This window comes from Beta vulgaris, chromosome 5 (genome assembly GCF_026745355.1).
Source record: "Beta vulgaris subsp. vulgaris cultivar EL10 chromosome 5, EL10.2, whole genome shotgun sequence".
In the NCBI taxonomy this organism is placed as follows: Eukaryota; Viridiplantae; Streptophyta; class Magnoliopsida; order Caryophyllales; family Amaranthaceae; genus Beta; species Beta vulgaris.
This window is the reverse complement of record NC_079206.1, coordinates 27,989,165-28,004,845: the sequence shown is the minus strand read 5'-3', so window position 1 is coordinate 28,004,845 and position 15,681 is coordinate 27,989,165. Positions and strand designations below refer to the sequence as shown.

The window sequence follows — 15,681 nt, the reverse complement described above, 5'->3', positions numbered from 1 at the left end:
ATTTTTAATGTTGATTTTCATATGCGGTTTTACAAAAACTGCAACTGTTACTAAATGACATATAAGGTTTTTTCCAATAGTGGTGAAGCGATTGAAACATTTTCTTACTCAAGTGGTGACGGAAAATCAAAGTGCTTTTTGCGATGTTGTACTGATAATGCACTGATTGCTCTCGAGCTTTCCCATACTATGAAGAAAAGGATTTGGGGGTGTAGAGGTACAATAGCTTTGAAACTTGACATGAGCAAGGCATATGATAGAGTGTAGTGGAGTTTTCTTCGAAAGCTCATGCTCACTGTGGGCATTTCTGGTAGATAGGTTAATCTGGTGATGGCATGTATCTCTTGTGTGTCATACTCTTTCCTTTTGAATGGTAGAGTATGTGGAGGTGTGAGTTGTGACTCCCTCTCAAGGTCTTACACAACGAGACCCTTTCTCTCCCTACCTTTGTCTCCTAGTTGTTGATGCCTTCTCTCGTATGTTAAGAGACATGCGCAAGAGAGAAAGTTACATGGAGCTAATTAAGGCGAGTCGTAAGCACAAAAATTTGTCATCTTCTTTTTGTAGATGACAATCTTTTTTTTTTTTTGCTAAAGCTAACTGACTGGAATGTAGAACTATTGTTGATATTCTCAAGCAGTATGAACAAGCAAACGGATAGAAAATTAAATATGAAAAACCAAAGGTGTATTTTAGCAAAGGGGTTAGAAATGAAATTCAAGAAGAGTTACTGCATGTTTGGTAGTCGTTAATAAAATGCGGTAATGGTAATGAATTTTAATTAAGAGTAATTTTATTAGGGAAGTACCCTTAAAATCTCCATGGGGGAGACATTTTTTCTCCACATGAGCAAGCAATCTCAACCCTAAACTTGTGTTTTTGTCTCCAAGGAAAAGCAATTTCATTACCACTCATTACCACCTACAAGGTGGTATTGGATGGGAATGAAAATACAAGAAGGAAAGTGGACGCTTTAGAATAATTAGCATTGCCATGTGAATGAACAATGATATTCTTCACACATTTACACACAAATTCATTCCCATTACCACTATTTATAACCAACTACCAAACATGTCGTCAATGTGTGTTCTTAACATGCAACAAGTTGACAGACATAGTAAATATTTAGGTCTTCCTACGGTGGTGGAAAAGTCTAAAAAAAAAGTGATTTTTGAAGCTCTCACAGATCGTATCTTGAAGAAATTGCAGGATGAAAATGGAAGCTCCGATCTCATGCCGGGAGAGAAATACTCCTGAAATCAGTTATATAAGCTATCCCAACATACTTGAAGGGGGTGTATAAGCTCCTAAGTTAGGTTGTTGACAAAATAAGTTCGGCAAGGCAAAAAATTTGGGGGTCAGACAGGTGCAACTAGAAAAATTCACTTGAGGAACTGGGAAGATATGTGTACTCCTAAATTTTTGGGAGGCATAGGTTTCAAGGACTTGAGAGTTTTCAATGATGCTTTACTTGAAAGACAAGCCTGGAGATTAGTTCAACGTGAGTCTCTGATGGGGCATGTGATGCAGGCCCAATATTACCTAAATAGATCCTTTCTCGATGATTCTTTGGGGTGTGCGGGAAGTTATTCTTGGAGTAGTACTTGGAATGCAAAAGCGTTGGTTAAGGAGGGGGTGTTATGGTGCATTTGAGATGGTAAACAGGCGAACATATGGCATGATCCTTGGGTAGTAGAAGAGGAACAAAGATTTGTCACAAGTCCACAAGTGAAGGGTGTTTCTCGAGTCTGCGAACTTATTAACACTTCGAATATGGAATGGAAATCTGAATTAATTGCACTCCATTTTCATGAGAGAGATCAAAAGAGGATTTATGAATTCTCCTAAGCTTAAGAGCTCCAACTGACTCTTTAACTTGAGATTCCTCAAAGGATGGCATGGACTCCACAAAAACATCTTATATGCTTGTTAAGGGGGAAGACTCAGACGCGTTTCATGAGCATGGATGGAGATTTGGGGCATTGAAGTTTCTCCGAAGGTCAAGAACTTCTTGTGGAGATTGTGCTTGAACACTATCGCAACACATGAGCTACTTCGCCATCGCCACATGATGACCTAGGCAAATTGCCCATGGTGTGATGCTGCTAGCGAGACGAGTGCTCATGCACTGGTGTTGTGCCAACGAGTTCTTGAGTTGTGGGAAGAGAGTGGCGGCCAAAAGATCGTTGATGAGGTTGGTGAGAGCTGGTGTGATATGATGGTGAAGTGGAAAGAGTATGATATGAAGCTGAGACAACGAGCAACAATTTTGGCGTGGAGTGTTTAGCTCGAGAGGAATAATAAAGTGTTCGAAGGTGACAACTCCCAACTCTGTGATCTTGGTTCGGGTTGAGCGCTTAGTGCTTGAACATAACTCCTACACTAAGCGAGTTTATGCTATGAACGTTCCCTGTCAACCTAGTAGCGTGAACTGTTGGTGTGCACTACCTGCTGGTGTAGTTAAAAAATGCAGCTGCCTCCTTAGTGTCTGAGGGTTCGATTGGCATGGGTGTTGTGGTAAGGGACGATAAAGGTGAGGTTCTCTTTGCTGCAAGACGTTATGTGCGTGCTTGGTGGCCTTCAAGAATTGCAGAAAGTAAAGCACTTCTTTTTGCCATAAAACTCGCGAGGCGTCATGTTTTGTCAACATCATTCTGGTGTCGGATAGTTAAGTGTTGGCGAATCATCTTTCAAAATCTATAGTTGTTTATTCTGATTTTTAGAGGATATTCTGTCGCTTAGTTGTTTTTTGATTCGGTTATGTGGTCTCATGTTGAGAGAGATGGGAACTTTGTTGCCCATAATCTCACAAAGTTAGTTCTATTTGGTGTCGAGCAAACTTGGGAAAATCACTATCCTATAGAGGTTGCTCCTTAAGTACTTTCAGACGTGTTTTCTCCATGAGTTAATGTTATGTGGTTGTTTCCCCTAAGAAAAGGATACTACAATTGTTTTTTCTGTGTGGTGATACGGTGAGAATGAGTAATTTAGTGTATGTTATCAGAGTATATTAGTACATAAGTGTTCAGGAACGTCAATGTTCTATAAAATATTTTCAAATATTTAGTTTTTAGTAATCCACAATTAAATCTTTTTATTATAACCTACACATAGCTTATTTGGCACACTCGAACGTTTTATAAGGAAAATTTTGATTGGTGCAAACTACTAATGACATCCTGATACTTAATAATGATATAAGATATTAGGATAATTTATCCCAAACTATCTTTAACTTTTAAGTTTTGCGAGAAACTACCTTATAAAAAATTTGTTCTTCCAAACTACCTTACTTTTACGATTTCGTAGTTGACACCTACCGAATACCAGTTTTCGACGCTGACTTTTTTTCATTTCAAAATTGTGGGAGAAAACAAAGTTACGTACGCTTTTGGAAATTGCTTGATATTCGAGGAGATTGAGAGGGTGATTGTTTCAATTTTAGTTTAAGTAGAAGATGTATTTAATGGTAGATTGGTGGCACAAAGTGTCGACATAGATATGGGAGCGAGAGAGAGCGCACAGTGAAATGGGAAAAATAGGGTGGGGAAAATGAAAAAACGGTTTGAAGAGGTCAAGCGATATTACGTGACATTAAAACCAAAAAAAATAAAGAGTCAATGCCGCCAGAAACCGAAATAGGTCAGGGTAGCTGTCAACAACAAAATAGTAAAAGTAAGGTAGTTCGGGACAACAAATCTTTTATAAGATAATTTCTCACAAAACTTGAAAGTTAGAGGTAGTTTGAGACCAAAAAGATCTTATATATCATGTAAATTGAATAACAATGAAGTGATTTATATATTTGTTATTAGAAAGGAGTCAACTGTGTATCTTATTATTTTTATAAATGATGTACTTTCTCCACTATTAAATAAATTCTCCATTTTCTACTTTAAAATGTTTCATAATACATGTACCATTTTTTTTTTTAGCTATTTAACAATTTTCCATAATATAATGTACTTATAAATAATACTACTCCCTCCTTCAACTATATAATGGCTAGGAAAAACAATTACAACGCTATTTTTCTTCATTATTAGTTCTTACGGCAAAAAGATACGGTTCATGTGTTCAAGTAATTTTATGATTTGTAAACCATATGTACATCACATGGATATTAGACTTGAAAGAGGAATACCTAATGATGTCGCGACAATAATCGAGACAGATGAATAGACAAAATAAGCTAATTGTCAAGTGTTTTATATGAACACTAAGTTTAGTTGGTTTTTCACTTTATGGTTTCTTGGGAGGGGGAGACGTAGATCAATTTAAAGAATGAAGCTATTTTTTGGATGTAGATAGAGAAAGAGAGTGAAACTGCTGTGGAAGTATCAGATAAAGTTAATAAGGCTCTGTTTGGTAGGCCTGAAAATATTTTCGAGGAAAATAATTTTCCCTATTTTACATTGTTTGGTATGGGCCGGACAATAAAATGGAAAACTTGGGCTGAAAAGTTGTTTTCAACCCAATTGAAAACATTTTCCCTAAAATCTGAAAGGAAACCACGTTTTCCTTTCTCTCTCTCAAACCTATGTTTCACGCTATAACTCAACTCATCTTCACTCTAGTCAATCTTCTCTCAACTCATCTTCTCAATCTCACGGAAATCCGGTAAACCTCGTTGTTCTAATCTATATTCTTTTCATTGTTAATTTGTTATTGTGCACATTCGAATGATTTTAGGTTTTTTTGCTGGAATTTCGAATGATTTTAGGGTTGTTTTGCTGCAATTTCGATCAATTTTATTGTTTTGGTACAAATTTAGGGTTTCATTTGATATTAGATTATTGTCTATCTCTATATTTGCTTGATTAACAACTTTTTTTTTTCACGTGAATTTACAGATTCATTTTGTGCATATTTTTGTGAATTAGAAGCTTTTGTTTTGTTATTTTTAGAGTTTTTTTTTGTTTTTTTAGTTTGAATGATAATATTTGATGTCATGCACATGAGGTGTTTGATTTATTGTCTCAATAAAATTAGTTATTTGAGAGCTATACATATATTTTAATTTGAAAATCAACACTTTATAATCTCTTGATAAAATTATGTCTATGAATACTTCTCTAATGGTGGTTTTGGAAATGGAAATTGAACAAGCATAAATTTACTTGGGTGTTACTCTGAAGTCTGTGATAAACTTGGCATGATATCGTCATAATCCTGTTGAACTTGTTGTGGAAATTGATTATTAGATGGACATAAAATTTGTAAAACGGTTATATTATACTGCATACTTGTTTCCATTCCATCAACTTGTTGAAGTTATATGGAGTATATTTGAGGAAAGGGGCAGAGGAAAGTTGCAAATGACATACTCCATACTGACCCATGATCTATCATGATAAAAAAAATCAAGGATTTTGGGGATCATTAAAGATAACGATACAATGTTTAAATCATTAACCTAACATAAATATAAGTTCAAATTATGTTATTAGTTGTGTTATAGTATTTTAAAAGGATTTTGGGTTCTTCTTTGAGAAATGATCATGAAGCAGTGTTTAATTCATCAGGTTGTTGGCATTTTTTTGAGCTACTATGGAGTCGAATGATGTTCAAAAGTCTCAGGTAATACTATTCCTTGCGCTTTTATTATTTGCTATGTGTCTTCTCTACTAAGGAACTAAAATTCTTGATTTATTAATGTTTGTAGATGATCCATAAAGGCATGATTATAGGTGTTGTTGCTACCATTATTGCTTCCATCCTTGCTTTAATTGAAGTAGATAAGTCTAGGACTAAAAGACCTAAAATAGTTAGACAACCTTATGTAAATCGGGATAGTTTGAGGGAGGAGAATATCAATAGTAGTGTTTTATATTATGGTGATTCTCATTGTCTTGGGAAGATTCGTATGAGGCCTGGTGCTTTTTTTGGCTTGTGTAATATTTTGGTTGAAAGGGGGCTTTTGTCGGAAAGCAAGCAAATGAGTGTTAAGGAGCAAGTATTAGTATTTTTATACTTATTGGGTCATAATGTTAGATTTCGGGCAGTCGGGGGAATATTCTTTCGATTTACTTGGACTATACATTACTACTTCCATATTGTGCTCCAAGCAATCCTTCACTTGTACCCATATGTTATAAAACCACCAGAAACTTTTGTGCAACCTGAAATTCAGAACAATTCAAGGTTTTTTCCTTGGTTTGAAGATTTTATATGAGCTATCGATGGTACCCATGTACGTGCATCTGTTCCTATTGAGATACAAGATCGATTTCGTGGAAGAAAGGATCAGACTACACAAAATGTACTAGCAGCAGCTAATTATCACCTGAAATCCAATTTTGTACTTGCTGGTTGGGAGGGTTTTGCCCATGATTCAAGGGTTTAAAGTGATGCACTTAAAAGGGGGTTTAAGGTTCCCGAAGGTAATTTTTAACCTTTTTTTTGTTGCTAATTGTGGTGTAGTGTACTTAAATTGATTGGAAAGTAGGGAAGTATTATCTTGCCAATGCAGGGTATGGTGATCGTAAAGGATTTATGCCTCCATACAGGCGAGTGCATTATCATTTGAAAGAGTATACCAGCAACCCTCCCGAAAATGAACGAGATTTATTCAATCTTCGGCACTCTTCACTAAGAATGTCTATAGAGAGGGCGTTTGGAGTTTTAAAGAAGCGATTTGGTGTCTTAGATGCTGAGCCATTTTGGTCATTTACAACCCAAGTGGATGTGGTTCTTGCTTGCAGTGTGATACATAATTACCTTAGGGGTGTTGATCCAAATGACTCAATTACAAGAAAGGCGGACTTAGAGATTGCTGCAAACTTAGATATTGATTCACAAGACATCAGACCATCGCTTACTCGAATGGAAGTGCGTGAAGAAAACAAAGAATGTGCAAAAAAAATGAGATGCCATAGCTTTAGCCATGTGGGATTCGTATAAAAAGCATCGAATTTCATGAAGTTTCTCATTGTAGTACATGTATAAATGTTTCTTTTTGTCACCTTGGTGCTTTGAGCTCTAAATTAGTTTTTGGGATGTTGAACGTTTCTGAAAACGGGAAATTAGATGGTTATTTTGGTGTTGAACTTGTTGAGTTTAGTATTTTCTAATTAGATGTTTCCCTGCTTCTTCATTTGTATATGCTGCTACTGGAATCCTGAATGCAGAAATGGCAATACTTGTTTTGCCTTATTTTTATTATCCCTCTTTTTGTCTAATGAAGCAATCAGTTGGTATTAATCAAGTAAAGTTGTTAAATGAGGTGTTACATCAACTTTATAACTTTGTTTAATTAAGTACATTTGTTCCAACTTTATAGGTTATTTTCTTACTAACTTATGCACAATGTTGATAATGTTATCAGGTGGTGAAAGAAGAGAAGAAAACTAATTTCCGTTGGTCGAAGCAAATGTCCAAGGAATTATTGGGATTTCTTGCAGAAGAAGTGAAAAGAGGAAACTGACCAAATAACATTTTCAGAACTAGTTCTTTTGTAGTTGTTGCGAAGTTAATTTCAGAAAAAAATTCAGACTACTTGCAATGTTGACCACATTGAGAATCACATGACGACATTGAGAACTGCTTGGGGAATTATATCACAAGTTTGGGGAAAGTCCGGGTTTGGTTGGGATGATAATATAAAGATGGTAACTACGTCTCCTAAAACATATCTTGCTTATGTTCAGGTATGTTTTTATTTTCTCTCTCTTTTACAATCTTGTCTTATGTTCAATCAATAGGAATCAAACTTCTGTTGAAATTAAGGAATGCTATTTTTGGGAGTTTACGACTGAGGTAATGAAACATTGACATGGTTGTTTACGGGAAAAAATGTCTTAGTTATTTTACAGGACATCTTTATGCTTTATGTGACACAAATTATTACATGATGGTTGATGCTTATGGTGGATTGGTATATTCAAGGTTTGAATATTTGCTAAATGAATGAACTTTCTAATTTTGAGGACTATAGAGAAATGTTGAGTTCATTGATAGAATAGGGACATTAAGTATATGCCAAGGATTAGGATTATTTTTATACTTCCAAATATAGCATTCTTATGGTAAGTGAAATGGAAACAACAATTGTAGTTTTAGAGCTTAAATGACTACTTTAAGATACTGCCAAATAGCTACTGGTATATGAAGTACATAGTTTAGATATATTGGTGAATGGATTTTCTTATTGGTTGTTTAATGACAGAACTTTATAAATCTTTCTGGGTTGGAATTTGGCAAAGAGCATGGCATGTTAATATGCCTGGGTGTGAAAGATGACATCCTTTGGTATAAGTAACATAAGTTAGTGAGTGTCTGTGACATGGATGAAAGAGGATGCTGGAAGTTTATGCTTTGTAGCATACGTATAAGCTTAGTCCAATTTGGCTGAGTAATGTATGTATAGGTATATTTATTAGCCTTATTTATGTTGATGATTAATTCAAACTGTAAAAAGTTTTTATTATATGTGAAATGCTATAGGTATTATGTGTGGCAATCTGAAATTTGTTACTTTTCTTCCTTATTTAACAGCAATATCCATCTCATGACAAATATTTGAAAAAGAAAATTGATATGTATGAGGAGATAGCGATAGTGGCGGGTAAAGAAATGGCACGAGTTAATTACTCCAAGACATTCGGCGACATTCAAAATACTTCAAGTGGGCAGCCTAATACTACTGAAATTGAGTCTACTAAGTTAGACAGTGGAACTTCTTCTGAGCTCAGATCTCATAGGAAGAGGCCTCGAGTTGAAGATGAAGGGGATGATTTGCAACATATCTCTACTCAACTAGGTGAAGTTGTTAGTGCTCTGAAAAAAAATTCGAACAACCAACTTGGTGTGGGGAAACTTTACTAGGAAATCATGAAGATGGATGACTTTGAAGAAGCTATCCGCGTTGTTGCTTTTGACCACTTGGTTGAGCATTAGATGCTTGCTAAAGCTTTCTTGACCAAAAGTGAATCTCTTCGCAAGCTTTGGCTCCAAAAATATGTCAAGACTCTACTACTAATAGTCTCAATAGTATTGTGCTATGACATGTTAGAAACTTTGGGAGTGTTATAAGAATGAATTTTTTTCAAGCAACAATGTTAAATTAGTTTGGTCAAAATTTTTAAGGAAGCCAATAATAATTTTTCTAGCAAAAATGTTATAAGAATGACTTTGTTTTCTAGCAAAAATGTTATATCCATCTTCCCATAGTAATTTAAGAAAGCCAATAGATATATATTTATATAAGAGTTTTAAAAAAAAGTAATAAAATAACAATAACTAACACTCAAGAGGTAGCAACTAGATTAATGGTTGAAACTGATTTTTCATTGAACCAAACAATGGAAAATGCTTATAGTGGAAAACCATTTACCATACAACCAAACAAAGGAAAATACTTATGAAATTGAGTTTTCCTATGTAAAAGGTTTTCCTTGTAAACTCATTTTCAATTGAACGTGTTTTACGCTCTACCAAACGGAGCCTAAATTGAAAATGTTATTATTTACTATGTACTTTTGTGAGCACTTAAATTTTTGACTTTTAATATTAAACTATTACCTACTCTATATTTTTTTGTTCATTCGAATTTATTTTGGAAGAAACTAAGGAATAAGAGTTAATGGTGGACCACTAAAGTCACTTTTGTTAGTTTTGACAGTCGAAACGTAAAGAGGAAAGAACGAAATAGATACACCCCGAGGAAAATTCCCTTTGGTTGTCTACTTTGTAATGACGATCAATAAAAGTTAGGAACAATAATTATCGCACGTAAGCTTATATCTCCCTCGGGTAATATTCAGCCACGAACAATTCTATGTGGCTATATCAAGTGCTACCAATATAAAGGGTTTAAAAATACGGTTTTTTCACCATATACCCCTGACAATTTATTTTTGCACCGTATACCCTCGCAAGTTTCAAAAATTCACCATATACTCTTGACGTTTTAAAAAATACATCCACTTGCCCTTATGACTAACGGTGTTAGACTTCTGTTAGTCATTATGCCCTAATCCCCCTAACCCTAATTAACTAACCTAAACCTAAGTCAAACCTTAACCTTAACCCCCTAATCTAATAACCTAACCCTAACCCTAACCCTAACCCTTACCCTAACCCTAACCCTAACCACCCCTCCTCCCCCACTCCTTACCCCTAGCCACTCACTGCCCCACCACCCAACCCCCCTCCACCCTCCACAGCCGCCCCCTCCCCTTCCTTGCCAGTCGCGCCATCCCCCCTCCCCTCCCCTTCCCCGCTAGTTGCGCCGCCCCCTCCCCTCCCCTTCCCCGCCAGTCGCATAGCCCCTCTCCACCACCCCCCAGAATCCCCCTCCCCGCATCCCCGCAGCCGCCTCTCCCCTCCCCCTTTCCGAAGCTCCGCAGCCTCCCACGCATTCCCGCAACCCCCTCCCCTTTCCCCTCCAACGCATCTCGCATCCCCCTCCCACGCATCCAGAATTTTCGAACCCTGAATTTTAAAGAACCCAGATTTGAAGAATCTAGATTTGAAGAACCCAGATTTTCAAACCCATGGGGGCTGCGGGATGCATGGGAGGGGGAAGGGGAGGGGGCTGCGCCACGATGGGGGAAGGGGAGGTGGGGGATGCGCGACGACGGGAGAAGGAAGGGGGGCTGCAGGGAGAGTGGAGGGGGGGCGGGGTTGCAGGGGAGTGGGGGAGGGGGGTTCGGGGGTGCTGGGGAGGCGGAGGGGGTCAACGATGGAAGGGGAGGGGGGTCAGCTGGTGGTGGTGAGGGGGTGGTGGTGAGGTGGTGATGTGGTAGTGGGGGTAAGGGGTGGGGTGATGTGGCAGTGGGGGTAAGGGGTGGGGGTGATGTGACAGTGGGGGTAAGAGCCCAAAGTGTATTAGATTAGGGTTAGGGTTTAATTTAGGTTAGTAAATTAGGGTTAGAAGGGATTAGGGGTTAATGACTAACGAAAGTCTAACACCGTTAGTCAAAAGGATAAGTTGAAGTATTTTTCGAAATGTGAGGGGTATATGATGAATTTGGAAAGTTGAAAGGGTATACGGTGCAAAAAAAAAAATTTGTCAGAGTATATGGTGAAAAAACCGTTAAAAATATTAATCTATATTGATAATTACAGATCATGGAAACTCGAATGTTACCACTAAAAACTAACTTTTTAGGTATATTCTTTGGTCCTTTAAAAAAAGTTATATTCTTTGAGTACAGTCACTCAAAGTAACCTTTAGCCAAAAATTACACCAATAAGACATGCTCACATAAAATGAGAAATCTAAAAAAACGTTTCTTTAAATTAAGAGAATAATAATTTTCAATAAGATTCAGATATAAAATGGTCATAAAACTTCCCGTTAATTTTTTTAGCGAGACTCCAAAAAAGAGGGAGTAGAAAGTGGTTGCAGATTGCATAACTGAGTGTCACTAGTGGTGCGAATTATGTTTTTATATGAGCCTCTCAATGAAGTTTTGGACAGAGCAAAAGCTTTTTCAATCAACTTGGTTTTTGAAAAAAAAAAGTTGGTAATATGTTCCACCATGACATTAGCTCCATTAGTTATTGAATGCGCGGGTCATAAGCCGATTTATAAATATGTTCATATTATACGATATTATTTCAGAATTACAAAACAAAAGTTTTTGTTTATTTTGATGTATGTTTTGTTCATAATTTGCATACAAATTTGTATATCATGTGTAATCCCCACAATTTTATGAATTTTATAAATATATTCTAATGTATATTTATATACTCCATCCATTTTCGTTTGTTGTTCCTGTATTCCCCGTTGGGAAATTTCAATATGTTGTTCCTATTTTGCATCTTTCCATAAATTATATAATTTAAAAATTAAATTTTTCGTTAGTTTTATGTTGCAATAAATGTTTTCACACTATTTGGTAGTCATTTTTTACCTTTTAACCCATCAAACTTTTGTCTAATTGGTTGTCTAACATAGAATAACTCAAAGAGAAGTAAATGTGTTAAAAGGATATGCAGATGCTGATTATGCTGGAGACCTGGTAAATAGGAAAAGCACCTCAGGTATGGTTCAATTTCTTAGTCATAGTTTAGTTTCTTGGAGCACCAAGAAACAAAACACAGTTGCTTTATCCACTGTGAAGCAGAATATGTAGTGTGCTGCATGTTGCTCTCAAATGCTTTGGATAAACAACAACTTTGTGACTATGGAATAAACTTTAATTGTGTTCCTATTTATTGTGATAATACTAGTCCATTAGTATTTCAAAAGATCCAGTGCATCATTCAAGAGTTAAGCATATACATATCAGACATCACTTTCTAAAAGAAAATGTGGAAAAAGGTTTGATTAAACTTGAGTTTTGTCAAACTGAAAATCAAATTGCTGATATACTAACTAAGCCTCTACAAAGAGATAGATATGAAAAATTAAGGCTTGAGTTAGGTTTAATAAAACTTAAGTAATTGTTCCTTTCCAATCCCTCATGTTTGAATTGATTTGACTTACTCTATGTGATATTAAGTGATTGTGATTAATTGCCTAAGACCATTGCAAATTAAGATGTTAAAAACATAAACATGGATTCAAAGGTATATAACAACTCACAAATGTCACATAATACTCCCTTATTGTTCCTAAGTTAAAGAAACATGCATAATATGAAGAACGTTGATATTTAGCATAAGTTGTTCCTATAGCACAAGTTCCTTAGAGTTTATTTTCTTTCCAAAAATTAAAAAGTCCATAAAAATCAAAAAGATCCGAAAATCCCAAAAATATGGGAATCAGATTTAATTAAATCATGATTCTCTTTTATTTCTTTTTCTTTTCTTTTTTTTTCTTTTCTTTTTTTTGCGTGTAACACCTCATTTACAGTTACATGCATTTTCTTTTTTCTTTCATCCCAAAACCGTGTTCCTTAGTCGCTTCATCTTCACCATTATTCATCTTCTCTACACCCCTTCACACACCATAAAATCTCAAATTCACTTCACAAAATGGCAAAAAAATTTCACGCAATTCACCTTTTCCAAACACAAAATCTCCCAAACCCTCGAAAATGGAAAACCCTCTTCTCCATCAAAAACCCTAGAAATCGACAAATTCAAGAAACAACCATGGTGGAAGAAGAAAAAAATTGGAATCACCAAGAAGAAGTGTGAGAAGAGAAAATAATTGGGGAGGATGATGAAGAAGAATCCCCGGAACAAGCTAAGGGGGAAGAAAAGTTACCCTGTTCCTTCAAAGGAACTGTTGCTTCTTCCCAAGACACGTAGAAAGAAGTGAATCAAGGTATGTTTTAGGTTTTTGTGTAGATTTAGAGTGGGCAAAAGAGGTCAAATTCAATGAATTAACCGACATCCTAAAGGAACGAAATATGGAATACCTGTTTGAAACCGCATTTAACAATGCCTTAGTTCCTTTAGCTATGGATGAATTTTGTGCAAATTTCAACACACTGATGGAATTTGTACTACTGAAGTAAGGGGGAAGAAAATAAAATTTTCTAAAGAAATCTTGGCAAAATTTTGGGAAGTTCCTTGCAAAGGAACTGATGTGTATTTTAAGAGGAAAGAATGTCTCCTTTCCCAATTTCCCCAAGACAAGATTGTTAATCTTTTGGGGACTGCTGGCCAAAACAAAATCAACCATAACCTTCTCTCTCCTATCCACAAAATTCTGTTTAACTAGGTTTGGAGAGCACTCATTCCTCGAACTGAAAAGAGGAATGAAGTGGGTCTCTTGGATATGTGTTACATGTTTTGCCTTGACCACCACATTCAAATAAACTTTCCTTCTCTCTTTATCCAACATCTCATTCACTGCATTGAAAATAATTGTGTTGTTGGCTATGGAGCTTTAATAACTTCTCTTCTTCATCCCTTTAAAGTAAAAACAACCGGATGGCCTACATTGGAAATAAAGCAAGGAAATATTCTCAATGAGAAAACATTGCATGGTTTGAATCTCTCTGTGCAAGAAGGAGTATTGACTCAAGGGAGAATTGCTCCCAGTTCCTCTAACAAGAGAAAACTGCCTAGGGCAGTAGAAGAGGAACTGGTTGAAGTCATTCTGGAGGAACAAGTTCTGCCCCCCACAGAACCTAAGGAACAGAACCCCAAGAGGCGCAAACAATAGCTAAAAAGCCTACCCCTCCTGTTCCTAAAAGAGTTAGGCAGAGCTCTAGATTGAAAGTTGCTCAAACTGTCCTTGTTCCTTCCAACAAGGACTCTCCTTTAGTCCTATCAGGAACATAACTCTCCTAAGGAACAAACTCCTCCACCCTCACCAAAAATCTCTGTTCCCCACTCTATAATCTCTTCCATCTCTCCCTCATCCTTCTCTGTTCCTTCTAGCTTTGAACAGTTAAAGGATGAGATGACTGGCCCCTATCCTTTCTCCTCCACCTCTATTGATCTTCCTCCACCACCACCTTTTCTTCCTCCCATTTACACTACCACTTCTTCTATTCCAGAAACAGCTGGTCCTTCACAAGAAACCACCCCAGTTCCTCCACCAAAACCACCTACTACCTCTGGTTCTAAGGGAGAGGAACAAGTTCCTTCAGATGATTGTGGCTGGATAAATGAAGTTTATCTTCCTGTACAACACATGATTAAGTTTTATAATCACCTCCACTCGACTTTAGATGCCAAAACTGATAAGATGCTGGGTTTATTTAATGAAAGTTCTTAGTGATACGGTGATTGACAACAAAAGAAGATGGAGACAATGGCCCAAGCCATTGAGAGTTTGAAACAGCAACTTGATGAGCACCATGGAAAGGTGATGAAGAAGTTGGAAGATGTGGTTGAAGAAGAAGTTGTTGAGGAACACCATTCCCCTTCCCTTCCTAGTGCTTAGTTCTTGTTTTTCTTCAAGGAACAAGACTACTTAGCTTTGTTTTTTTTTTCTTTTCTTTCTTTGTCTCTTTTTGTACTTCAAAGGAACAAGTGCTATAAATACATGACTTTTGCTATTTTTGTCTTCGTTTGTGATTTATGTGCATGATTTCTTACTTGGACTGGCTAGTATTCTGTGATTGATGTTTGAGCTAGTCTAACCTTTGCATATCCTAACTTAACCGGTTTTATGGTGCTTGTTAATGGTCTCAAGGTATTGATCACTATTCATGAAATCACGAAGCGTTTGATCTTTTTGACGATGACAAAGAGGGAAAAAAATTACGGAACAAACTACGAACTAAAATAACTAAAATAAAAATTTACATAGAGTTAAAGGTAAATGAAAAATCAAAATTAAGTTTGTTAATTCAAGAGGTAAATGAAAAATCAAAATTAAGATACTTAATCCTATTTTTTCCTTTCTTATTTTATTATTTTGTCTTTTTCTTTCGCTTATGTTATTTGTTATTTCCTTAGTTTGTACCTTTCTTGTCATCATCAAAAAGGGGGAAATTGTTGAACCCTAGTTTTGATGATGACAAAGGAACAAATATGCAAACTAAGTACTGGACTAACAAGTTGTTTAAGTGAGTGAATTTCAAGGTATCATTGAAAGGAACAAAGAGAATACTAAGTCAAGGAAGAAATCATGTTTGGATTTTGAAGACTAAGTGAACATGTTTCTCTATTTGATACTAGAGCAGCATTGGAGCAAGAAGACTAAAGCGAGGCTTTTTATTTCTAGTTCCATTGTAAAGGAACGAGTAGAGATGGTAAGGAACTATGATAGTTTAGAATGAGAACGATCGTTTGTTCCTTTTTAAGGAACAAACGAATTGG

The 15,681-nt window shown here is 36.2% G+C and overlaps 1 protein-coding gene across 2 annotated transcripts; it reads left to right on the top strand.

Annotated features, from left to right (window-relative positions):
- Positions 1-4,435: 4,435 nt before the first annotated feature.
- LOC104893396 (uncharacterized) lies at positions 4,436-9,152 on the top strand. Of its 2 annotated transcripts, none has more exons than XM_010679498.3 (4): positions 4,436-4,623; positions 5,529-5,583; positions 7,331-7,652; positions 8,500-9,152. In XM_010679498.3, the coding sequence occupies exons 3-4, from the start codon at positions 7,530-7,532 to the stop codon at positions 8,827-8,829; spliced, it is 453 nt and encodes a 150-aa protein (XP_010677800.1). In that variant the 5' UTR covers positions 4,436-4,623; positions 5,529-5,583; positions 7,331-7,529; the 3' UTR covers positions 8,830-9,152. The 2 variants fall into 2 exon arrangements, with proteins under 2 accessions (XP_010677800.1, XP_048500616.1); XM_048644659.2 differs by having other exon boundaries at positions 5,514-5,583.
- Positions 9,153-15,681: the final 6,529 nt, after the last annotated feature.